We start from the raw sequence: 24,898 nt of genomic DNA on the forward strand, positions 1-24,898 counted from the left end.
TTATTTACCTTAAGCGTGACTTACTGTGTATTTTGCGGTCTTTGTTAGGGCAGTATGAAAAAAAAACATGTTATGATAAAAGAAGTACTCAGGGAAAACAGTAAATTTATATTTTACAAGAAGAGTGGAAAGTTTTTGCTACTATATTTCTTTACCATGTGTTTGACGTTATTGACTTAGGTTCAGTTCAAAGAACTTTGCTCAACTTTGTTCTTAGAGGTTTCTCTGTAAATGTCTTAAAAAACATACACATGCAGTAATATTGAAACAATTTAATTAAATCACATTAAACAACAAATGCAAACAGTACTCCATGCCCATAAATGCAACTTCATGTTGCATTTTTTGCAAAGAATCAGTTTTAATATTCAAGGCCCATAGCTAATAATAATAATGGGTACAAGTAAAGCAACATCTAAAGTTGGTACCAAAAGTCCGCCCATTAAATTAGAAAACAAATGATCTGCAAAAGCCTTTTTTACTTCACAGTCAAACAAGTCCTGTGCTTTATTTCTCACACTTCAGCCTGCTTCTGTCCCTCTTCCTGCTTGTCCTCCGTTCCTGTTGCTGTCTCTGTCTGCTGTAATCGGGCTCTGCGACGCTCTGCCTCCGTTACAGTCATGGGGTGCAGAGGGAAGAATCCTGACAAGCCTGCACAGTGAGAGAAGGCAGAAAAGAAGACCATATCTTCAATATAAGCTTTTCCAATAAAGAGACAAAATGTTTTAGACCTACTTTAATTTCTTATTAACTAACATAGCATAAAGCATAGCTTTATTTGAAACCAGGAGTACTATTGATTCAATGCATTAAAAGTCTTTCTTGAAAACGAACGACATTTAATCTGAATCTGCACTGTTTGAACAAGAAAGCTTGAAGGCATTGTAAATATGTAATAGTTCTAGACAATGGTTGTGATGGAAGCAGATAACAAAGATACAAGTCAATAAAAAGTATATCTGTAGATGAATCTAAACACATGTAGATGCTCATATTAGTTATAGCTGAGCCGCCTTTGTTAAATAGACTACTATAAACTCAGTTCTCCATACAGGCTGACAATAAAGTTGTGCAATGTTGATCAAGTTAAGAAAAGGTCATCCACCAAATACACACCTAGAAGTTTTGCCACAGACTTTGTGGGGTGGGCACCGCAGCCGATCCAGTACTTGATTCGGTCAAAGTTCAAGCTGACAAGTTTCTCGTTGTGGGTGTTGGGGAGGGGGTCATAGGTGCCCAGCTGCTCCATATATTTACCATCTCTTGCCCTTTTATTATAAGCTGCCACAATGCGATAAAAGGGTCTGTTAGCTTGTTTGTGGCCTGCAAGAGCCAGTCGGATTACAACATAACCCCCGTGGTACTTCTTTAGGAGGAGTGATGCTGCAAAAGCAAATGAGAAAAAATATGAAAATGACAAAGGAACACTTTGAACCTGTCAAATACGTCCGCGTACGTACCACTGAGAAAGTTATCAAAATGAATGGAGACAAGAAAATCACAGACTTTTAGGTTTAAAGTGATAAAATGCATCTCTGAACTTCACCTGAAACTATATTGTCTGAAATTACCACATAATTCACTGAACACTGAATGTAGACAGAAGGAAAAAAACAGAAGAAGTTGAACATACATCTTCATTTCTTAAGGAGGCAGAAAACAAACCACCAACACATTCAATATACTCACACAGATGGACCATGGTGCTGCCTGAACGATCCTGTGGCACAGGAGGTCACCTTTACTGTAGTAATGTCAAATAATACTGAACGTAAACGTGTGTGTCTGTGTAAAATCCTCACAACATAGTAGTGAACTGTTACTACATTTAATAGCACTGAATGTGGTTTTAAATTGCCACAACATGTACACATTCATTTAATGTAGGTGCATCTAGTAGCTGATGCTAGCGGCTGCTTTAACAGTTAAAACAACTCAAACTCTACGTGTTGTTCTAAAAAGTAGGCCAAAATAAAGCTAAATACCTGTGAGGATGTTGAACGGCTTAAAGCAAACCCTCCTGTGATATTTCTGACTTGTTGCAGGGACAAGGAACGCGTTTTGGGTCTTTTACTTTCAGCAGAAGTAGTAATGTCACATTTGTCAGTGCGCGGCCATGTTGAAACAGGAAGTGACGCAGCGGGCTTGACGTCATTGCGTGAAAGTGACGCTAGATGACGCTGTTGTACCGCTGTCCGGTACAAGCGTTCCTGTTGTATAACTGTTGAAGTTCATCAGCGCTACTAGAAAACAAGAGAATTACTGAATTAATAAATGACAGGATACATCAGTCACACTATAGTGTCACATTGAACAATAGCTTGTGTTTGTAGAAACAACTCGTGTCTCAGCTACAAATCATTAGCTGATTGATGAATTAAGCTAAATGTACATCTGTGTTTTTATGTGTTTCTGTCATTAATAATTTTACTATAATCTAACATTATGCTAAGAGTTTTTATGCTATAGAATTGCTGCCAGTCATGTAATCCCTCATACTCCAATGGCTGTAATTCCTATTCTACACATGCTGTGTGTCATACATCAGCAACATCCTGAGTTTTCAATCAGTTTCCACTGTTGACCCCAGCAGAGATGAAACACGGATTTCCAGCGAGCAATTATGAATTCAGCCGACATTGCTTTGCCTGATGTCGTCTGAGTGCACTGAGATTTCTGCCCACTGGGAGCCCAACTAACCCCCCAGTCTTGGAACATGGTGATTTCACACTCCTGTTGTGTAAAGCTTGTTTTTGGGAACGTGTATGTGTGTGTGACAAACACATGGTTTTCTGGGAGGAGAGGTCACTGGCGACACGTAAAAAGAGATGGGCCCTTGTTTGTAATTTTGAAGAAACCCAGTTCCTCCGTGACTTTTCATACAGAAAACGGTAAACAGAAAAAAAGATGTTTCCTATAAATTTAATCTAGATTCTAACAACAGGCAATGCAGTAGCAGGGGCACCACATCCACTCTATCCACTATGAAGTCATCTATATTCATATACCTTTTAATTTTCAAAAGCAAAAAACTATATTATTGTGACGTTAGCAGTATTGCAGAGCTGTTGGTTTGTACAGGGGCACCTAATATTGTGGCCAGTCAGTGCACAAGTGTTATTTGACCCATTACAAATCCCCCTGTAATGGACTTTCCCTACATTGTCAACCATTAATACAGTATTCCAATTGAGATATTATTGCAAATTCATTTGTAATTTTTTTCCCACAAATTGAAATGACATAATGTAGCATTTTAATGAAATACTTGTACACATGTTGAAGTGTAAAGAATAACAAAATTACAAGCGTAGTTTGAAAATGTCCTCAGCCTGGTTTGTCACAGAGTTCAGACCAAAGAAACCCAGCAAAAACACTTGGATCTCGACAGGCAGCGGAGACATTTTAAAAGGGAAGCGTCATTACGGAATTGACCGCCCCTTTCTGCAGAAAAATCTGAAAATGAATAGAGGCTTCACACAGCTAGGCAGCAGACAAAATGCATCTTACATGGTGAATCTGCAATGCGTGATTATCTGAACGGTAACATTGATTCTAGTTGTGGCTCAGTCTCTCGTGAAGACCCCATGCTCTTTGGGATACCAAGACGAGTTGTTCCTCCTCTAATCATCTGTGACAGCTCAGTTAGAGACGCTCAGATGACCAGATATTTTAGTGGGAAAAGAGCAAGAGAAGTCCTCTGCTCGAGATATTCTACTCAAAAACGGCAGAATTCACTTTGATGATGTAGATGATACAAATCTGGTTTGAGCAGGAATCAACATGTTACACCAGCATTTGGACTCTGCTACATTTTAATTTAGAATATTCTAATATAGGTATTTTTATTTTGTTATATTCAATTAAGCTACTGTAGAAATGAGCTAAAATGTTTTATTACACCCATATGTCAAACCCAAATCTGCTTTATAGTGAAAAAACAGAGTTTTCGATTGATTGTTGTTTCAACTAGTAGTAACTTCCTCATCCAAGCTTCCAGCTTCTCTAGGATAATAGTGAACAGTCTAACTTCTAGGCTGACAAAGCTCATCTGTCACTCAATACAATTACAAGCAGTTGTGCCTACAAGTAGTAAAAGGCAGACAAGGAAATGGCAGACATCATCATTGTCCTGTCTATCCAGTCAGCTCATCAGCAAATCACCAGGAAACTCACAGTTAAGTGTTGCAATTAATTAATAATAATAATTTGATTCAATTTATCTGTCCCTACATCTAGTTCAGGTTGAATGGATTTTCGCCTCTTTCAGCTAAAATAACATGGAGATAAATGAGAAGAAAGCATTTTCATAGTCGCTGATGATCACAGGATGATGATTCTGTTGCTTTTTTTCTTGGACAACATAATGTTTTGGACCAAAAGCTTGGCATCTAATTATTCCACAGCTTCTTGTGGCGATAACTGTTAGCACCAACCTATCAGCAGAACGCGGAAATCCATGGAAGAGCACCCTTATTCTTAGTTTGGACTTTTTTATAGTGTTTTCTTAGTTAAATCTAAATTTTGCAGTTTACATTTTTAGACTTGTGGTTGGAATAAAGCCACTGAGCCACTGATGTGTAATGAAGCCGTATGACTACACATAATCAATATCAATACAGGAAGAGAGAGTAAAGCAGGAAAACTGAGCAGAGCCACATCAGCTCAAACAGGCCTTGACACATAAGGTAAAACCCACAGCAGCGGTGGGTTCAATGTCTTGTCTGTGGAATATTTGAATGTCACATAAATAACACCTGAGTCCTAACGTGAGCCACTGAATTGCTGTGTCACCCAAACCTGTTAAATAGCTTAAACAGCTTAAACTGTTAGTCAGAAAATCTTTGCGATAGCCCTTTTGTGATTAAATTATCACAATCTTACCTTCTATGTATCATCAAACAAGCCATTCAAGCATCTGTTGCATATTTTTAAATGTATCTTTAATTCTCATATCAAGTTTATTCTTAAAGAAACAGCTCATGTTTTAAAGGCTTCAGCTCAGTTAGTCAGAATAATGGACCTTTTCAAACGCAGGCGTCGTGTGACTTGTGCTCTGTGACTTCTTTGTGACGCTCCTTGCTTTTTTAAGTGACTGTGTCCGGCTTCGGCAGAGATAGAGGCTATGGTTGCAGGGATCACCTAATGGAGAGACATGATTCGGTCACAGACGGGGTGGGGCGGGCGGTGGTGGGGGGTCAAGTGATCTCTCTTCTCTACAAGGTTCTTTCAGATGGTTTTGCTGAGACTAATTGTGTTAGCATACAAAATGGAGGCATTACTTTTATCGTCATTAACAAAGAGGCCGTTTCTTCTTCACTTTTCTTGTTCTCGTACTTTTTTCCTGCGATTTGTCGTCTTTTGCAGCCACTGATTAACGCGAATGCGTCGGGTTTTCTTTGAAGTGGGAGACATGTGCCTGCCCCTGTCGACAATGTAGGCAATGTTGTGGGTACACAACAATGTCACTTCAGTAAATCCTGATAGTGAGATTTGGATTTTATTAATACTGCCTATTCACTTATTGAGTAACAACTGACGCATTTTACTAAAGCAAATTGTTGGTTACTAACGGGACCCTCACACCTGCTGAGAATAGTGTGGTGTGTTTTAATCAGAAGACTGGTTTTGCTCATTTACTGCTTGGACGAACCCTCTGTTCTAACGGGTTACTCATTGTAACATTAGTAGTATTTTACCAAAGTGATGTTTTTCAACCAATTCTAATTAGCTTCATAATAACTACATTTAGTTGATTTACATCATCAGATATTGTGCTCCCTACTTTTTTGTGCATATCTAACAAAACAAGTTATTAATTGTAAACTGTGTAATTTCAGTTATTGTATAAAGCACTCAAATAATCATTCAAAAATCACCCACATGAGCATTACGATATTTAAAAATCAACTGCCTGGTTGCAAAATCAAACGTTTTTTGTGTCAACATATTGATTTATATTTTAATAAACATGTGCAGAGATATGGCTTTGAAAGTTAAATGAATTTGACACCACACATGCAGAGAAACAGCAGCTCATGTACAGCGGGCCGGTCAGCTCCACTCTGCGCACCACACTGAGCGTCCTGCTGGAAGGGGTCGTGACTTCCTTCCTGTGCCGCCGCTCCCTCAGACCTCTGCTGGCAGCGCTGGAACGGCAGCGCCACACTGGTCGGTTGTGTGAGAGGACAAGTGGATTTGGCATGCACATCAGAGCGTGATACCCAAGCATTCTGCTCCCATCACATGCCACACACACTCACGCTCGCAAGTGCGACACACGCGAGCGCGCGCACACGGAGCATTCTCAGTTGTGTAAAATGGATTGTAACACTGTCCACTGTAATGAAATGATGCCAGCAGCTCACGGTTTTCCTCTACAGACAAACTCGCTAACGCTTTCACTGCACTCCCACTGTCCAGTGCCGCTGGTTCAGGCGAGCGGGAGTTTAACAGCAGTATTTTAGCATTGTTGTAAATAATTAGTGGATTTTACAAGCTGATTGTGGAATGAACAGGAAGTCTAGTGTGATTTTCCTTCTGTCCACTTTAGTTTAGATTTGACGTGTAAATGAATATTTTACTTTGATTCAACCAGTAGACTGTTATGACTAATAGAACCCCCCCCTCCCCGCTTGTTTAGTCAAAGCTTTGAAGGGATTTTTGGAGCGACAAATACCATCAGGGACAAATTCCTTCCATTTGCTGCTTTTCTGTGTTAGTGTCTAAACACACGCTTCAGGGAGATCTGTTCATCTGTGATCTCTCACATTTAGGTGCAAGTGTAACCTGTTTATTGAACACCCAGCAGCAACATTAAGATTACGCCTTGTGTAACTGTAATGATACCCCCCCCCCTTTTTTTTTTAGGAAACTGACACTAAACCAAGAGCAGTCTTATCTTAGGGACATAGTGGGCGGCCATGACTAGTTATACACCATTTCAAGTGTTGCATTATCTGGGTCTGAGGCGAATCATCAAAGACACGAGATCAGCGTTTGGCTACGACATCACACCTTGTTTATGCACAACTCAGAGAATCAGGCATCGCGCTAAACTCTCAGGACCATGCAACACCATGCGCGCACACACAGACGTCGAACAAACACGCTGCGTAGCGGCGCAAGGTTGATTTCATGTGACATTTAAGGAAAAAGAGCCGCTTTATTGGTTTTCTATTGCATTAAACAGAAGGCGACAGGTGAGCTCTGCTGTGGGGTGATAAGAGCTGCAGGATGTAACAACAGGTTCCCTAACACATTGTTTAAGGAGGATAAAGAAGCAGTTTTGAACATCCCAACTCACAGAGGAGACGGCCTCCATCCGCCTCATATTTTCCACGTATTAGTTCCCTGTTAGCGCCTGGCTTCAAAGTGTGGGACTGCTCTCATTTGCAGACTTGGAATGCTCTCCCTTTGTCCGGAGCATTGTCTTTCTTCACTATTGTCCTCCACCTGTTCTCCAGCGATCGCCCTCGCTCGCTCTCCTGCTTCCCCGCACCTCCACCGCTCCGGTGTCGCGTCCCTAGTTTGAGGGTGTTACTGAGGATAGGTTCACACTGTAATGAGCAGTGACAGGATGTCAGCCATTCTGCCACAGATCAAACCCCTGCACCCACATGCACCCATCCAGCTGAGCCCGCCTGCTTGTGCGATGTCACCTGCACACCTCGCTCTTTTCCGCCGATCCGTTCGGCCTCGTTGACAATGTTGCAACACCGCTCAACTCGCTAAGCATGGCTGTGATTGTGTTGTCTTCGTGTTTTGATCCGTTTTTACCAGTCCTTGTTGCTCAGGTGTCCTCGTCCTCCCTCCGATGCCTCTGATCTCTTTGGGAATTCAGAAGGAGCCACCCCCCCCCACCCCCCTCCCCCCCCCCCCCCCCCCCCCCCCCCCCAAGTGGCCTCTGTCTGTGTTTGATCACTGGGTGAGTTATAGATGTCTCCATGACTCATAACTTAGGCACCAGACTCACATGTCAACATAACACATGTTGTTTTACCCCTCCCCTGCCACACATCGAGTGTGAATGTGAGTGAGTTCATGAAGATGTAGGAAAGAGTTGCTTCAGTCAGAGAAATTAGAAACAGTGTATGTCTGATATGAAGGACTCTTAAAAAGGTGGAAATATCCTGAATTTTTTTAGAAAAACTTTAACAAATTTTGTGTACCTAAATTCGCCACTGGAGATTTATCAGTTCCTGAAAAACTTTGAATCTCAAATTCATTACGACTGCCTGATACAAGGCTTTGGGGTGTTTCTTTTTAGAATGTATTCAATCCCCAACCCTTCAAAGCCTTCGCTGACTTTATTACACCTCTGTGTTTCCTGCATATAGCGCATTAGAGCCAGTTAGGTGGAGACTGAACGGTGGGAGTTCAGGCAAGGTTCACACATAGGCTAACTTGTTCCAAATGAGGCCGAGGAATTCCTGTGCCCATGCTCTCCTTATTAACCAAACATCACCTTGTCAGACCCTCCATGCCTGTTCGGGGCTCCTCCCACCCACAGCAACGTCTCAAATCAGCTTTCTTTAATAAACTTACAACACAAAGTAAGCTTCTCGCCATAAGCACATTTTAAACGCTCCCTCAGTCCATCGTGATAAAATAACTCCCATCAGGAAGTGGTTACACATTTGGAAAACTTTGAGCAGATGTGAAAACGTCCCAACAAGTTTACAAGAATATAGTGGAAGTGCAGACAGTGTCACTGCATGCTGCGGTGAAAGTGAAATGTTAATTGAGTCAAGATGAAGGTAAGATTGTCAAAGCTACTTTGGGGACCTTCATACATGGAGCAGGTTCCACTTTAAAACCTATAGGTTGCAGATTAACATGGTGACCATTGTTTTATTACGTCCAGACAACTTTTGCATGATTGCGAGGCCGAAAATCATGAAAGGGAGAAACAGCTCATGAGTCGTATATTAGGTACAGATGCATTATTTGAAAAACAAAAAACATCTGCCTTCCTGTCAACACAGACAGTCAAGACAGAGCCCGCCTTCAGCACTAATACAGCCAAAAAATGGCAAAGGCTTTAGGAAAGAATCAAATTAGATTTATGAATTGCTTTCATTTTTACAGTTGAGGTCAGTAGGGACTGGAAAAGTGCAGGAGACAGTGTATTTGTCTGACTCTTTACTGTCTTTTGGGAGAGTTGAGGATCTGAACTGTATAACAGACCTGCTCCGTGTTCTGTTTTTAGCTCTTGTGTAACACACAGCGGTTCCTTGTATGTTTGAAACAACATGACAGACATGAGCTATAATGCACAAATCAAAAATTACAAAAACAAAACATGAAGATCAATAGCGGTGTTGGATTAAACATAATGTTATACAGTATGTGCTTAACGCCTGTGCTTTGTACCCATCTTTGTTCAAATCAGAGAAAGATAAAGCCTAAATTGGCGAAGCCTCTGATCAAAGGTGTTTTCTCTTTTGTGCTTCTCGATATGAATAACTAAACTCTGTGTATAGAAAAAATACATATAGATAGGGGGAAGTGGAAAAGTGCTCACCTACAAGCAAAAAAGAAACTTTGGTAATTGCCATAACACAAATAATGAGGGGCTATGTAGGAAAGCGTTTGAAGAGCAGCTCTGATCGAGATAAGATTGGAGACAGTATCAAGAGGGAAAGGAAGTGCTTTTCTGTCTGCTGCAGCTACAAGGAAACTTAAGTGACAGAGTTGCGTATACTGAGCTGAACCCTGCAGAAACAAGCAGGGTAAATGGTGTTTGAGGTGTGACAGAGGCGGCAGGACTCAGATGCCAGTTGCAGTCAGGCAGTACAGGCGTACGTACACATGTGAGAGCTTAAGACGGTTGTTTGTTGCACCACAGCTCACACAAAGCGGCCTGTGACTGGGCTTCCTGCTCTTTCAAGCATAAAACAAGTGAGGATGAAAATGAAGCAGGAGATGGACATAGCCCCAAATCACACAGTAAATACAAATTGTTACGCTGTTGTGTTTTTGTTTGTTGAGGTTACTGTACATAATAACCTTTTTAAAATAATACATTCTCGAAATAATATAACAAAACTGCCTCTGCTGAGCTTAGTGTTTCTTTATCACTGTGACTGTTTAATTCATTATTTATTTTTATTTCAGTTTAATTGTTGTTCAACTGGTATTCTTGTTATTTTAGCCTCTATCTGAAAAGAATACCTTGTCTTAAATGGTGAGAGTCTGAAATGAAAAAAGCGACTTTGGGTCCCAGCAGATTTGATGTGGCTCACAGATGAGAAAACACCTGTCTTTATGCTTGAAACAAAAAAAATATCACACTTCAATTCATAATGTAAAGTGTGCAAATGACTTTACACACTATGAACAATTTTCTTTTGGGTATAATTATGAGAAGCCGCATAACAAATGAAAAGCAGGCTAATAATGATTAGGATGACAGAGACAAGACATGGTACTGGTGAACCGCGGGTTGTCGCAGGGATACCGGATTATTAGCTTTATTCGCGTGTCTGCGTGGATTCTACAAACATACCTGCTGTAGGTTGAGGGAGAAGGAGAGACGCCGACTAGAAATATCTGTGAAAGACCGTGTTTTTCCATCAGAGGAAATGTACTTTTGTTTGGATTTCACATGATTGATGCTTGACTTAATCCAGTGCTCTTTGCGCCTTCCCAGGAGGGTGAGGCGGTCTCTTTGTGCTTTTCTGTCCCATGTGAAGCAAAGCAAAGCGGGAGAGTGAGGGTCATAGCTATTCGGCAGGGTACCAGATCCTTCCCACCGGCACATCTGCATGTGAAATCGCCATTTCACCCCTCCACACTCCCTAATTGTTGCTAAAATTATTTGTGAAATTGCCTTCCACCAGGAGTGTTTTCCACGGCAATTGTCACACAATTTTATATGCACGGTGGGCCCACAGAGTTGACACATGCACCTCTTCTTTTCCGCCATATGTGCTCTTTTCATTTGAGTTTAATAGTTGCGCATTATTTTTCAACAATTACCTTTAAGCAATTACTCTTGCGTACTTCGGGGCAAGTCAACCTGTTGTCATCAGCAGCGGGTCGATCCAAATGTTGTAATTACCACTAAAGCTATAGGAGCGATTCAGATGTTCACGCTGCGCACATTTACGTGGGCTAATTGAAAGGTTAACAAGCCAAAAGCATCTTATAGTCCAGCCTTCCCCGAGCAGCGCTGCTTTAGCGCAGTTTGATCAATTCGGGCACCACAAGATAAATTCCGCCCCAAATTATTTTGACCGTGATTTTAACGTGGCGCTGCGTGGTCGCCGCTGCCTCTCTGGACCTGCAGCTTTACACGTTTACGATCTACAAATTTGATCGAACACCTTGATGATTTTTTAGACATTTTACCATATATGGTATTTTATTCGAATCAATTTCTGTCTATAGAAAATAAAATAAAAAAAAATAATAATTTTTTGAAGTTGCCCTGAGAAAGAAAGTAAGAAAGAAAGAAAGAAAGAAAGAAAGAAAGAAAGAAAGAAAGAAAGAAAGAAAGAAAGAAAGAAAGAAAGAAAGAAAGAAAGAAAGAAAGAAAGAAAAACTTCAGTTTAAACGCTTTAATATTCTACAGGTTTAAATGTCACGGGAGCGGACACATTTTGGAAAGACTGGGATTTAGAATAACATTTAGACATAATAACATTTCGAACTGGGTCCTGTGTGCGGGGTCTCGTGAAGGAGACAGCGGTGAATTAAAAGTGGAATGTGTTGCTCTGATTGGTCGCTCGGCTCCTGGCTAAACCCACTCTCTTTCATCCATAAAAGAAAGGCCAGGGAGCCTATGGGAGCGCTCGGCTGTCTCGTCTTACGACATGCACGAAAGTTGGCCACTTAAACTACTTCCAGCCAGCCAGCAGACATTATACTGAACCTAAACTACACCAAGGGAGAAGAATATCTGCGCTTTTTTTCCAACTCCGATAACACAGCGTTAAGTGCAGCTCCTCCATTTTGGAGAGTTCCCCGTTTAAAGGTTAATTCGCTGCTGCGCGTGTTCTTGGTTTATTTTGACACATCCATCGCGCGAGGGGACAGCTTTTATTTGCCCCCGTTGGAAGACGGGTTGTCCAGATTCTCCCTGGGATTGGGATTTCACAACAACAGAGCACCTTGTTGAGCGTTTCGAAGAAATTCCGCTTTTTTGATTTGGACTTTGTGAGAGCAGCGCGTTACAGTAGAGTCCGGTCCGGCGTCTGTCTGAGTAGCTGTAGGATGGCTACTTTACCAGGAACAGTGCCTCGGATGGTGCGCCCAGCGCCAGGCCAGAACTACCCACGAACCGGCTTCCCCCTGGAAGGTAAGAAAGGATGGGGCACCGAGCATTCTGTGAACGAACACAACCTCCAGACAGCGATCATTGAAGTTTATAACTTGATAAACTGGAAGCAACTCGAATAAAACCTTGGGCACAGAAAAGCTGTAGATTCTGATTTAGAAACCAGTCCAACGTTTATTTACTGGCTTGACTTTCATGCTTTGTTTTTATAATATTTAAACTAATTTCCTGAAATATTTTCTACATTCGGTGATATTTCGAATGCAGGCAGTAGGAATTTTAATGCACTGCCCTATAAATGTCTTAAAAGTGGCATTAATTATTCTAATTAAAATAACTTGGTTATTCAAATGCTATAGTCATGAAATGCATTTTGATACATTTTAAAGAGTTTTTTAGTAGCTCAGCTTCTTTGTTACACGCGCACTCAAAAAAATCAATCTAATTGTTAATTTTTCAAAATATCAATGCCAATCACACTCAAGTCTTCTGAACATATGGCAGAAAAAAAGATCACTTTGTATTTGCATTCATTTATGGCAACAGTTTTCCCATTACACCCAGTTCGTGCTCAAGTGCCCTGGACTGAAATGTAGCAGAAACCACGTAGCTCACAAGTTACTCCAGCTCCGGGATTTGTTCAAGTGTCCTGATGCTGGAAATGGCAATAATACACACAGCAAAGAGATGGCTCAAAGGATCACATCAATATTTGTACAGCATGACTAGGAATAATCAAGGTGGAAAGTGTCACCATCTTTAGTGTCTCTTGAATGTGAAATTGGATCCTAAAGTGGCCTTGGATACATCCTGTCAGCCAGACTGACGCTGGGCGAATTTGGCAAGAAGCTCTCTTGAAAATGTATAACATGATAATGTGCGTAAACTACGTCCCATTAGACGATAGTAGCACAACAAACACGTCAGGAATTGAATACATCACATGATAAACTCTAGTCTCATCTGCCTTGGATGTGAATATATTAAAGCAGGACAGGATGTTGTTTTATTGTTGGTCTGTTTTTACTTATTGTTTGTTGTGGCGCAGTATCCACCCCTCTGGGCCAGGGTAGGGTGAACCAGCTTGGCGGTGTGTTCATCAATGGGAGGCCCCTGCCAAATCACATCCGACATAAGATAGTGGAGATGGCCCACCACGGCATCCGACCCTGCGTAATCTCGCGACAACTGCGAGTTTCTCATGGTTGTGTCTCCAAGATCCTTTGCCGGTATCAAGAGACTGGCTCGATCCGTCCTGGAGCCATTGGAGGCAGCAAGCCCAGGGTGAGTGAGGTCCGTAAAAGGTTCTGTGGGTCACCATAGCACGAGGACCGACGCCATAAGGGGCATCACACCTGAGTGAGCCAGAGAGCCCATCAGATGTTGTGTCGACAGCCAGCCAATAATAATAATAATAATAATAATAATAATAATAATAATAATAATAATAATAATAATAATAATAATAATAATAATAATAATAATAATAATTTAACTTATATTTATATAGTCCTAACAAACTTTACTGGCGTTTAATTTGACCTGGGATTTTAGATGTTTTAATGTTCTTACCCTAAACAATTTATTAAAATCAAGAATGACATGATATTTTCTTGTTCATTTGAAACGACTGGTATTTAACAAACAAATCTTGTATATGTTTATTTCTATTAAAATTACTATAAGTAAGGACATGCTACGCCGATATTAAAAAAGGTTAAATACCAGTATTTGCCTCGTTAATTGTCCGATTTGTTTGCCTCAGATACAGAGCCACTTGGTTATTTCAAATAAATGTTTACATCATTGATATTTAAAGTTTCAGTATTAAATCACTTCTTATTCATGAGCATGTACAGGGTCGTTTTCTCTCAATTAAAATTGTTTGTATTTTCTTCTTTCTCCCTTTTTTTTCTTTTATTTTTTTCTGCACATTCACACCATTTCAAACTTAAAGCAGGTGGCAACTCCTGACGTGGAGAAGCGCATCGAGGAGTACAAGCGAGAAAACCCCGGTATGTTCAGCTGGGAGATCCGGGATAAGCTGCTGAAGGACGGGGTGTGCGACAGAAGCACAGTTCCTTCAGGTGAGGCTTCATCTGGTAAGCTGCACTTTTTTTCTTATTTCGAGCGAAAACTGCGGCAACACTTCTGAATGAACGTCACTATTAAGCCGAAGTTACTGATAATAAAATGCAGGAAGCACACCCACAGTTTGACTCAGAAAGAGACATCCTGTTGGGAAAATTTGCCTTAGGTTCCTTCATACTGAACTCACATTTTAGTGTTTTTTTTTATTATCCTGACATACGGACTTTTATTTTGCGCATTTCCTCAACGCAGCAGCTTCATGCAAAACTTTTCCTCTGCTATTTCATGTGGTCGCCTCCTAAAATGCATGATGGGATTATTATGGTTCTTTTACTGGTTTAAGGGCTAATCATCCATTTACCTTTTTGTTGCCATTAGTGAGCTCCATCAGCCGCGTTTTGAGGGCGCGATTTGGCAAAAAAGATGACGAGGATGACTGTGATAAGAAGGATGAAGATGGAGAAAAGAAAACAAAGCATAGCATCGACGGCATCCTCGGTGATAAATGTAAGTTAATAGACAAAAGCATATGGCCATTTTGCACATGTTTGAAATTATTATTATTATTATTATTATTATTATTATTATTATTATTATTATTATTTTTTTTTTAAATACACTTCCTACTTTACGTCCTCTTGGGAAATTGTCCCACTTCCGAGATGCAGTTAAACGCAGAGAATTTATTTCTGCTTTTAACTCCGAGCCAGCAGTTTTCCATTTACTCAATTATTTATGAGAGCCTTGGCAGAAGGTATTTAACTGCAGAAAATTAATTTGTGTGGCGAATTCCTCCTCATTCATTCACTCATTTAACGACCCCTAAATGACAGCTGACAGTTGACCCATTTAACAATCGATGTCAGTTCGGTGACATTTCACCACTTGTCAGTTAAAGTGGAAATCAGTGTTCATAATATTATTATTTTAGAAGGAGGAGGGGGGTCTCTGATGCAGGTATTCGCTGTCAGAGTTCGTCAATAGTATTTACAAGGGTTTAAAAACCTACAAATAAATTGTAGTTTTCTTATATTCATGAAGGTAAATATAATATATATAGTTTTATTAAAATAGAATATAAACTATTATAAGCATTCGGATTTTTTGTTTAGCTTAATTTAAATACATGTAAAACGAATAGTTTTTTAAATTTTATTTTACATTGTTAGAACTCCGTTTAGTGTCATTATATTAATGCATAGATTCACTGTTTTGAAGTGATGAATAAATGATAAAAAAATGCTAAACCTTTAGAAGATCAAATGTGTGAATAGTGTTTAGATAGGTGACGACAAAAGACGCTTCTTTTTTCTAAAAAATAAAAAGAGACACTGCCAAAAATTTTTCAGACTTGAAGATGAACTTCATGAGCAAAACCTCCCCTCTATTGACGCTCTCTAAAGTGTAGAGTTTGAGGTACAAAAGCAAATCCTGGAAAGCTGGGCAGCTAAAAGGAGCGTTTGGGCTCGTCCATTCTCATTCAAAAACCGGGTAAAAGAGAGAGAAAACTTTGGACAAAGGGCAAGGAGCGACATAAAAGAAGATGAATAATTCAGTACGCCCCGCTGGTAGATAGTTTTGTATAGTAGATAGTTTATATAATGGTCCGTTGGAGAAGAATCACTTGATAGCGTGAAAACGGTCTCTTTTTCTGTCACACCACGCAGTAATGTTATGAGAAAAAATGTCACAGTTTAGTTGCAAATATCCCCAGTGTCCGTGCGTGTTCGGTCTGTTGAACCTTTTGCACGTAATGACGAACGTTTTGTGGAGAGTCTGGTCATTACGCACACCTCGGCCGAGTTAAACTAAGTGTTAACTACTTTGCTTCTGCATCATTATTGATTTTCTACTGTTAGTACAAATTTTCTATATAATTTCGGTGTTTTTCTGAGCGCTGCTTGTGATTTAAATTGGGACTGAATTACGGTGCTATAAAAAGAGACACAGTTTAGACTACCGGCATCCGGATGGCATTTAATAATGTTAATACTTATTAGAGTAAGCGCTGGAAACGAAGGTTGTTGAATAGGTGGCTGTGTTCGTGCCGGGTGTAATAGCTCGCAGGCATGGTAAGAAATGTATTTATCCCCAATCAGCCCCTCACTCCCGAGTTTGAAGCACAGCCCTTATGTGGAGAGGGGTTTTAAAGCAGATTAAATAGAGCCTTTTATTTCTTTTCACTTTCATCTCAGAGCGGAGCTCACAGTGGCTCGCCCTGGGCACAAAATTCATGAGATTTTTTTTTCGTTTACTTATCCAGATTTTAAGACGTTATTTATTTATTTATCTATTTGTTTATTAGGTCTGTGTATTTGATTTTCTCAGAGGTTACATCACGGATTTATCCAAGCTCTAATCTATCCTTATTAAACATGTATTTAAACTGCTAACCACATTACAATCTTCTACATTTATTTTTTTCCGCATGGAATCTTTTTCAGAAGGATGCAATGGAAAGCAAACCAACTAAATGTATGCAACGAAAATAGCTGCAAATTTCCACGCTGCTGTATTGGCCTTTTGAATATTCTGATAATTATTTGTATGGCATCACTGAGCTGAGATCTTGGTCAAATCGCCATTCTGTTTGCGCAGAAATACGCCTTCCATCTAAACTGCACACGTGCAGCCCGTTAAACGCTGTAGCAAAGTTTAATTACGCGCAACAAATGGGGGCATGGCTGGACTACAACTGTGCAAACTTGAGCATCCTATTGTTTTGCGCCACGGCGGCCAGAGAGGGAATGTGAATCAGCTGTCCGGTGTCCGTCTGCCACACTGAACCTGGCCGTCAGATTAGGCGCAGACAGGCGATGGACACTTCAGCAAATCGCAGGATTACCTGAGGTCCTCAATCTAATTAAACAGATGCCAGGTGGGATTATGTCCGAGCATCGAGGAGGCAAAGTGACAGAGCAGGGTAGAGGTGTGTGAGGAGTCAGACAGCACAAAGATCAAGGTTAAGATTGGCTTTGAGGAGCCAGCTGTGAAGTATGAAACGCATACTTTGTGAGCTGCACTTTCTTTCAGACACATTTAGGTAGAGTAAATGACTCTAGATCCCCCTTTTCAATTCGCGCTTTAAAGCACCTACTTTATTTAGCGTCACACCAACCAGTTACACCAAAATTGTTTTGGGTTTGCTGCAGAAACAAAGGAAACAGAAACTATGTTTTCTGCAGTTATTAACAATAATAATGGCCTGCTGTGATGCAAAAGTGTGAAGAGGTGCGCCTTTTGCGCTTTTGCACGCCACAAACACACAGGAGGGAACTCGCGCACGGACACGCACACCTTTTTTTTGCTCGCACAGCCAGTCTCTAAGTGTATGGTAATATAATGTAGCTATATTTCGGGTCTAAAGCCGTGCTGAATGAGAAGGACAGGGGAATGAAGTGAGAGACCACTTCAAACAAATCCATCTGGAACAGTGTGTGAGAGAGATTCAGTGAAAGTATGGGGAAGTTATTTAGCTATTAATAACGTTTTTTCCTCAGGCATTGAGAGTGACTCCATCTGCACTTTCTCGCAGCTATTTGGCTGGGTTGAAATTGAGGGAGACCCAAATGTTGGGCAGAGATAACATACCCATCATAGCCCAGACCCTGCGCTGTGCTTCACTGCATTAAACTCGGATTAACCTCCCCCGTCCCCGCAGCCACTCAAGCCACATTTCACTGGAATTTACATTGGTAGGCCTACATGTTGTATATAGAGGGCAGGAACTGAAAGACAGTACGTGATCAACAACAGGAACACTAATGTTAATAACATCATCAACAAAAACAACAACAACAATAAAAATAATAATAATATTTACATGATTATAATTATTTGAGGGACACAACCATCTACGTATCTGGCTGTAATGAAGTCTAATAATAAATGCTACAGTCCTATTTTCACCTTAAAATGTTGAGCGAAGTAACTCTATACAAGCTAGCTGTCACTGTTAGCTCGATTCTTCCCTAACTGTGTTGCTTAGCAACCAAATGCCTAGCCTTATATTTACCTTATTTCTTATATTTAACCGGCTTATTGTTTTTTATTTAACGGTTCTAAAACGGGGCTACAAATGTAAGTAACGTGTTACTTATTTTGCGAACCTATTTACCTTGGGTTTGATGTTGAATTGAAACTATTTGTGTATGGTAGGTAGCTACCGTAACGCCACATAGCTAACTAGCTTAAATTACAGTTGGTTAGCTCGGAGAATCGCTTTGGCTGTGAGTTGTTGTTAACTTAGCCTTAGCTAATTTATGCAGGTTGACTTAAGCTAAATTAGCTCATAGAACTGATTATTTCATTCGTCATGTTAAGGCAGCTCCGTAATGTCTCAGAGAAACAGTCTAAATGTGCTCAAACGTACCTTATCTTAGTGGAAACATCCATCACGCTGGGGCATTTTCAATACACAACGTAACTCTTTAGCTTCGAACATACCGTGGTGACTTGCTGTTAATGACGACATTTGACGACAAACTACTACCAGTGTGATAAATTAGCCATTGGTTCCAGCAATGAGCCAACCGTGCGGCATAATAAGGTGAAACCCATTGCTTATGAGTAATGAGCAATGCCTCAATTTTAGGAGGTGCAGTTTAAGCTTGTAGGCCTACCAAGCCGGGGAGACATTTCAGTGTAAGGAGCTTTAAGTGTCGACAGCATTAGGGTAAATAAAAAAATGGAGTCGTCTTAAATTCATTCTGTGCTGGCATTTGACTTTGATCACATCAGAAATATTCATGGAGGCACAAACAGTGCCTCTGCCACCATTATCCAGGCTGACAGTGATACCTCTCAAGGCTGTCTATTAATTAAAGTGGCGCTTACCATGTGGGACGACTCCCTATCTGGGCACAAAAATGGTTTTTCCATCTCTTGTGGGGCTCTTGAAAAGGGGCAATCTTTCCTCTCCAGCTTCTTGTGGGAAATTTAAAAGTGTACAGAGGAAGACATGGGGATTTCTAGCTCATTTATAAAGACGAGTTTATAATCCTTTCCTGCTTAATAACTTAAAAGGATTCAATTTCTCCCCTCATTTATGGGGTTATGATCACACATTGTTAGGCGCAGATAGTAGCATTTCAAGGTTAACATTTCCTGCACGAAAATATCAGAATATAAGCTGTAAGCCCATAGGTGCCCTTTGTTTAGCCTGCAATTTCCCCACAAATGCTGATAGGCCCATTTTAGATGTTGTTACTATTAATGTGATAACAACGAAGACGCCGAGAAAGACCAAGTTGATAAGATGGTTCTGTGCCACCGAGCATTTTTAAATGATATGATATTTAATTATAGCATATAATTTCACCATCGAGAATTAAATTCAGTAGGCTTACGCAGACTCTGAGGATTGAATGTCTGGTTGGGGGTCTCAAACCATATGAGACAAATTAAAGAGGAAGCGTTGCCCTCCAGGTATCCTGTCACAACAGCAGGGCGCTTCAACGCGTCTCTCATTTCTGTCTGTGTTTTATTCCGCCAATTTTCACTATGGGGCTCGGGGATCCTGCGCTGTGCCTGCGGGGCTGTGGTCCAAAATAAATAGAAAATCTTAGTTCTTCTTTCTTTCTTTATTCAAGTTTAAAAGCGCGCGCGCTCTCTCTGTCTTTCTCTCCCTGTCTTCCTCTCTCGCACACACATACATACGCATGCACACATAGGTATCACACGTTAATTTCAACAGGTGGTTTTTAGCAAAGAGTTATCCTAAAACAAATTTAATAGATAAATATTTTTTTATTCATGCTTTATGCATTTCACTTTAATTAACTTATTTTACTTAAGTATTATTAATTTATTATTAAGTTACAATGCTAATTGAAAATGTTGTTACAATCATGGCAAATTATTATTATTATTATTATTATTATTATTATTATTATTATTATTATTATTATTATTATTATTATTATTATTATTATTATTATTATTATTAGGTCAGCCCACTCATCAGCTTCAGACACAACCGTCTAATAGGCCTATATCGCACAAATTGCCAGCGCTTTGTTAGCAATAATGTCTAATTGGCTGGAAGAAGATGAATGTGGATGACAGGAATCAGCTGTCCAGAGGGTCCCCTGTGAGCCTGACTCGGAAATCATAACCTGACCAGCTTTTCCTCCTCTGAAACCAGCTCGTTGAACTTGTCACATCTAATTAGGGTGTTAAAACGCACGAAGTGCATCGGTGGGAAACAGTAGGTGGTTGGTCCGGGGCAGCCAATAAAGCCTTTTTGGGTCAGATGGTGGAGGGGTGGGGTGAGGCGGATGAGCAGCGTGGTTGGACGGTGATGTTGAATTGGACCGCTGCGGGCTTTTCTTTCTAAGCAGGCGTTTTTTCCGCTATTACTTCAATTATGACCATCCAGCGGGCTAAACAGGCCAGCCTGCACGGGCTGCAGTGGCCTTGTTCTAATTAGGTATGAAATTAATTAGAGTAGACATCTATTAAAGACTTTTAAGTTTGGCTAATTTTTTTTCCACAGAGTTTAAAGGTATAACAGTGGATTAATGGCTTACAGCCAAAATTACATTTTATTGCATCCATCAATTCTGTGTTGCCTGTTTACCAGGTGTCAGAAAATATTTGTATAGAGCACTAATAGCTTCACTATCACGCATTTGTTCATATAAACATATGCAAATATTTAAAGTTTACATGACAACATACTTTTATTTTTTTTCTATTTTTTTCTCTTTTACATCTTACACTCAAATATGTTTATATCTTGCCTAAACACAGATTTTAAATTAGTAAAAATTGAGTCATTTTTTTATTTGAATTAGTCCTTATCGTGTGTGCAAATGTGACACAATTGTCTCAGATTTACATTTTAAGAGTCCACATTCTTTTTTTATTGAATTCTTTTTTTTCTTGTATTGGTACAAAAAAGCCCTGTGATGTCTGACAGCCTACTCTCACTATTGTTAGATGAACAGGCACTAGAAAAGGACGAGAGAAAGAAAGGGAGGAGAAAAGGCCCTTCTGTTATTTTCTGTCTTGAGACTTGCTACATGGGCTATTCAGGCAAGTTGATGAACTCCTCCAAAAAGTTTATTAAGGGACTGAAAACAATAAGAACTAAAGCCTCTGGGTGCCTGGGCAGACAGTTTATAAACTAGCTGCTATTGTGCCTCAAAGGCAGATGCATGAATACTTTTGAATAGGGGCCTTCAAACTGACACGATCAGGCTGGACAGCAGCAGTTTTAAAGGGACAGAGGGTGCTTCTGCTGCTTCTCAGATCTTTGCCTTCTTGCATTAATGTACATCTGCAAAGGAAGGGGTGGGGGCGGGGGGTGGGGGGTCTGGGCACTGTCTGTCATGGCCATGCCGCTGGTTCTCTCTTGGGCTTTATAAGTGTGTGTTTGAAAACTTTAAAAGAATAGTCTTTGTTCCTTAAACAGCTTTCTGAACAACTCGTGTAGAGTATTTGCTATATTTTCATCTTTATTTATTCTCAGAGAACAGCAGTTATTTTCAAAATAAAAGCATATAGTTTATGTGTAGCGTCATATAATTTTTTTACTTCTGTGGAAAATGAACAAGCTGTTATGTGAAGGCCAAGATCAGAGTGTGACAACTAGTCTTTTTATAAACAACATTTAAATTTTTCCTAATCATTTATGCACCCAAAGCAATGCAGAAGTCTACTGGACGCTTTGCAGACATGGATTCGCTGTTGATATATATTTTTTTGAATGGGGCACACTGGTTAGGCGCGCTCAAGGAGATACATTATTCCTCTCCCTTTCAGTAAACAATAGACTGTCACTCTTTATCCCTCTTCCTCTGTCCCTTCCCTCCCCAGCTTTCTCTTTCAGTCCTCAGTCTCTGGCTCTGTGCCTCACAACATCAGAAGGAGTCCAGTGATTTGTGACCCCAGCAACCCACACTTAATCTCGCTAAAGAGGGGGAGCATCCAGTTTGCAGCTTGGCGGGCCCCAAATAGACCAAGCCTGCTCTGGCAGGTGTCAACATTAGCAAACAATTGGTTCCCAGTCCCATGCCCCATACCCCAGTGCGACACTGAACCTAAACTATTTGAGACGTGCTGAAAGGAGCCACATAATAGGGAATGTGGAGTGGAGGATAGGAGGGGGAGGACAAGGGAGAGATTACACTCTCAGACAGCTATTAGCAGGGATGAGGCTTTTCAAAACAAACAAACACAAAAAAGACGATCAATATTGTGTTAGTTTACCAAGTGGAGTCATCATTGTGGCTTTGGAGTATTTATTTTCTGCTCCATTGTTTTTCTAGACTTCTCAAATATCTGTGGGCCGTATTGGAAATCCAATTTAGTTTGGAGGGGATCCCTGGGAGGCCTATTTCTTCCCGGGCAGTTGTGTGTTTGCGTTTGCGGTGGCCAGTTCATTCAGAGAGTTGGTGTTGTAATGAATCCTGATTGCTGGGTATTACCTTCAATAGTGGACAATGACTGGGCTGTCCGGAGGGAAAACTATACTCAGGGATGACAGAGCTGTGCTTTGCCCTGTGGGATTGCAGTCCCTCTACTTCATTAGACAGGAGTGTCTTAGCAAAGAGTGGAGGGGAAATGGGAAGAGAATGAGTTGACATGTGGAGTGTTGCTGCTCTTGAGTGGGTATGTGTCTTGACAAGAGGGTCAATGTCTTTTTAAAGGCCATTTATTTATCTCTCACTGCCGATTCCTTCCAATGCCACAAGGTAAGACAAGTGTTTTCAGTAGGGAAGATTAGTTTCCAATGTTTTAATGAAAACCCCTATAGCAATCGTTATTGGACAGAGAGCTCCAATGTCCCCTAGGTCTTATTAAGAAAACAAGTTCAAGTCAGGCAACATGCGCTAAAAAGAACCGCTGCTCCAGCTCCTGCTCACACGTCATCAGAGAAGCTGCTGTCATTTTCCTGCAATAAATGTACATGTAATTAACTGACCTCCCGACCTCTACAGACAAAGAGGCCTGGTGTCACAAAGCACCATTAACGTGTCAACAAGCAATAAAATCTATGTTGATGTCATCAAGACAAAATGTAACATACAAAATAAGCCCGAACTCTAGTTTGACCAAACTCATGAATATGTTGTGTCTTGTTTTATGTTGATTTGCCAAAAGAAAATTTACAGTCATTTTAGTGTAAGCAGATTTATATTACCCACGTAACATATTCAATACTAGTGAATTTGGTTAAATGTTATCTATTGAAAAAAAAATTTGTTGCTTGCTGAAAAATAATTTAAACAATGACAGTAATGACAGTAAATGCTGTTTACACACATTTTTTTTTCTTTTCTCAAAGACCAAATCATTTTCGTAGAATATTTAATATAGGCTTAAGTTTCAGCAGCATGAAATATAATGTGTAGTCAAATGGAATTTCCTGCTTGTCTGAGATGATCTAAAATAAATTTGAAGATGAACAGTGTGATAATAGCGGGTCCTTTAACAGAGTCAGATCTTTGTCTTTATGATTAAGCCATTGTTAGTCTGTCAAACAGTAAAATAGAAGGGCCACAAAGACGAGCATACAGTGCATCAAGACATCTCAAGCTGTATTATATCCATGTTAAATTGTGAAATAGACGCGCAGGTCAGAGCCACATAATTTATTGAAAGGAATGTAGTTTCCTCCAATTCGCCTTGCCAGCTAGGGTTGTCAAACTCTGACAGCTGGCACAGATCAGGACAGTGTGTTACATTATGACCATCCACTGGTTACCATGGCGCTGCATTAGAAAAGACAAAAAGCATTTCTGGCTAATTTTATTACAATACAGGAATAGCCCACATAATGTGCAACAGTAATTACGTTTAGCACAGCGCACCCGTCTCCCTCAGTGATGAATGAGAAACATTGACCATGGTCTGCTAGTTTAAAAATCGCCATTAGCCTATGCTACTTAGGGCCAGAACATTTCACATTTTCTGCTCTTGATCGGCTTCACCACTGAAATATTCATTTGTTTTAATTGTGCATGTTTTTTTTTCCTACAGCCACTGACAATAAACATGTTCCCTAAGTGTTGCAAATCAGAAAAGTGTTTTTTCCCGCCAAGTTAAAACCTGAAAGCAGTTGTCCAAACAGTAGGGTGGAGCTCCTGTCCTAGCCGACAAAATAACAACTTCAAATGTTGTCCCCTATTTTCAACTAATGGGCTTATTTCTGCATCGTCAGTCATTGCCTCCTTGGGGAATATGTAGTCTCAGTATAAAAAGCTTTTCTACTATGCCATATTACAAACGCCCCAATATAGAGGGGATCTCAGAAATTAATGCCAAGTATTATAGTGCTTCACTGTGCCCAGAAAAAAAGCTCAGTGTTCATTAACGGCTCTCGCATAAAGGCTCTTTGGTGACAGTTTGTTTGCTTACAATCCCCTACATGTTAGGAGCCTGCAACACAGTGTAGTATAATAGCAACATTTTTTTTAACTTAAAGTAGACAGCAGAGATTTTAAACCAAACTATTGTTTTTTTAATTAACTGGCAAATCAAAATCAGGCTCTGCCATATAAAAAATAATATTCAACA

The 24,898-nt window shown here is 40.2% G+C and overlaps 2 protein-coding genes across 7 annotated transcripts in view; one reads left to right on the forward strand and one right to left on the reverse strand.

The window, feature by feature from the left end:
- Positions 1 to 257: 257 nt before the first annotated feature.
- On the reverse strand, positions 258 to 19,361 carry mrps16 (mitochondrial ribosomal protein S16). 4 transcript variants are annotated; one of them, XM_029149659.3, is made up of 5 exons: positions 19,211 to 19,361; positions 1,986 to 2,243; positions 1,690 to 1,744; positions 1,117 to 1,383; positions 258 to 651 (listed from the first exon to the last, which is right to left on the reverse strand). In XM_029149659.3, the coding sequence occupies exons 3-5, from the start codon at positions 1,700 to 1,702 to the stop codon at positions 515 to 517; spliced, it is 417 nt and encodes a 138-aa protein (XP_029005492.1). In that variant the 5' UTR covers positions 1,703 to 1,744; positions 1,986 to 2,243; positions 19,211 to 19,361; the 3' UTR covers positions 258 to 514. The 4 variants fall into 4 exon arrangements, with proteins under 4 accessions (XP_029005492.1, XP_029005493.1, XP_029005491.1 ...); XM_029149660.3 differs by lacking the exon at positions 19,211 to 19,361 and adding an exon at positions 18,747 to 18,945 and having other exon boundaries at positions 1,690 to 1,720; XM_029149658.3 differs by lacking the exon at positions 19,211 to 19,361 and adding an exon at positions 18,747 to 18,937 and having other exon boundaries at positions 1,986 to 2,240.
- pax7a (paired box 7a) overlaps positions 11,450 to 24,898 on the forward strand; it is a 41,533-nt gene continuing 28,084 nt past the window's right edge. Inside the window, exons 1-4 of one of the 3 annotated variants that reach the window (XM_029149653.3) lie at positions 11,450 to 12,304; positions 13,332 to 13,567; positions 14,241 to 14,385; positions 14,753 to 14,881. In XM_029149653.3, the coding sequence (XP_029005486.1) occupies positions 12,220 to 12,304; positions 13,332 to 13,567; positions 14,241 to 14,385; positions 14,753 to 14,881 (595 nt within the window). In that variant the 5' untranslated portion in view covers positions 11,450 to 12,219. The remainder of the gene's footprint in view (positions 12,305 to 13,331; positions 13,568 to 14,240; positions 14,386 to 14,752; positions 14,882 to 24,898) is intronic. The other 2 variants (XM_029149652.3, XM_029149654.3) reach the window with 2 other exon arrangements.

Source organism: Betta splendens, chromosome 5, assembly GCF_900634795.4.
Source record: "Betta splendens chromosome 5, fBetSpl5.4, whole genome shotgun sequence".
Taxonomy (NCBI): domain Eukaryota; kingdom Metazoa; phylum Chordata; class Actinopteri; order Anabantiformes; family Osphronemidae; genus Betta; species Betta splendens.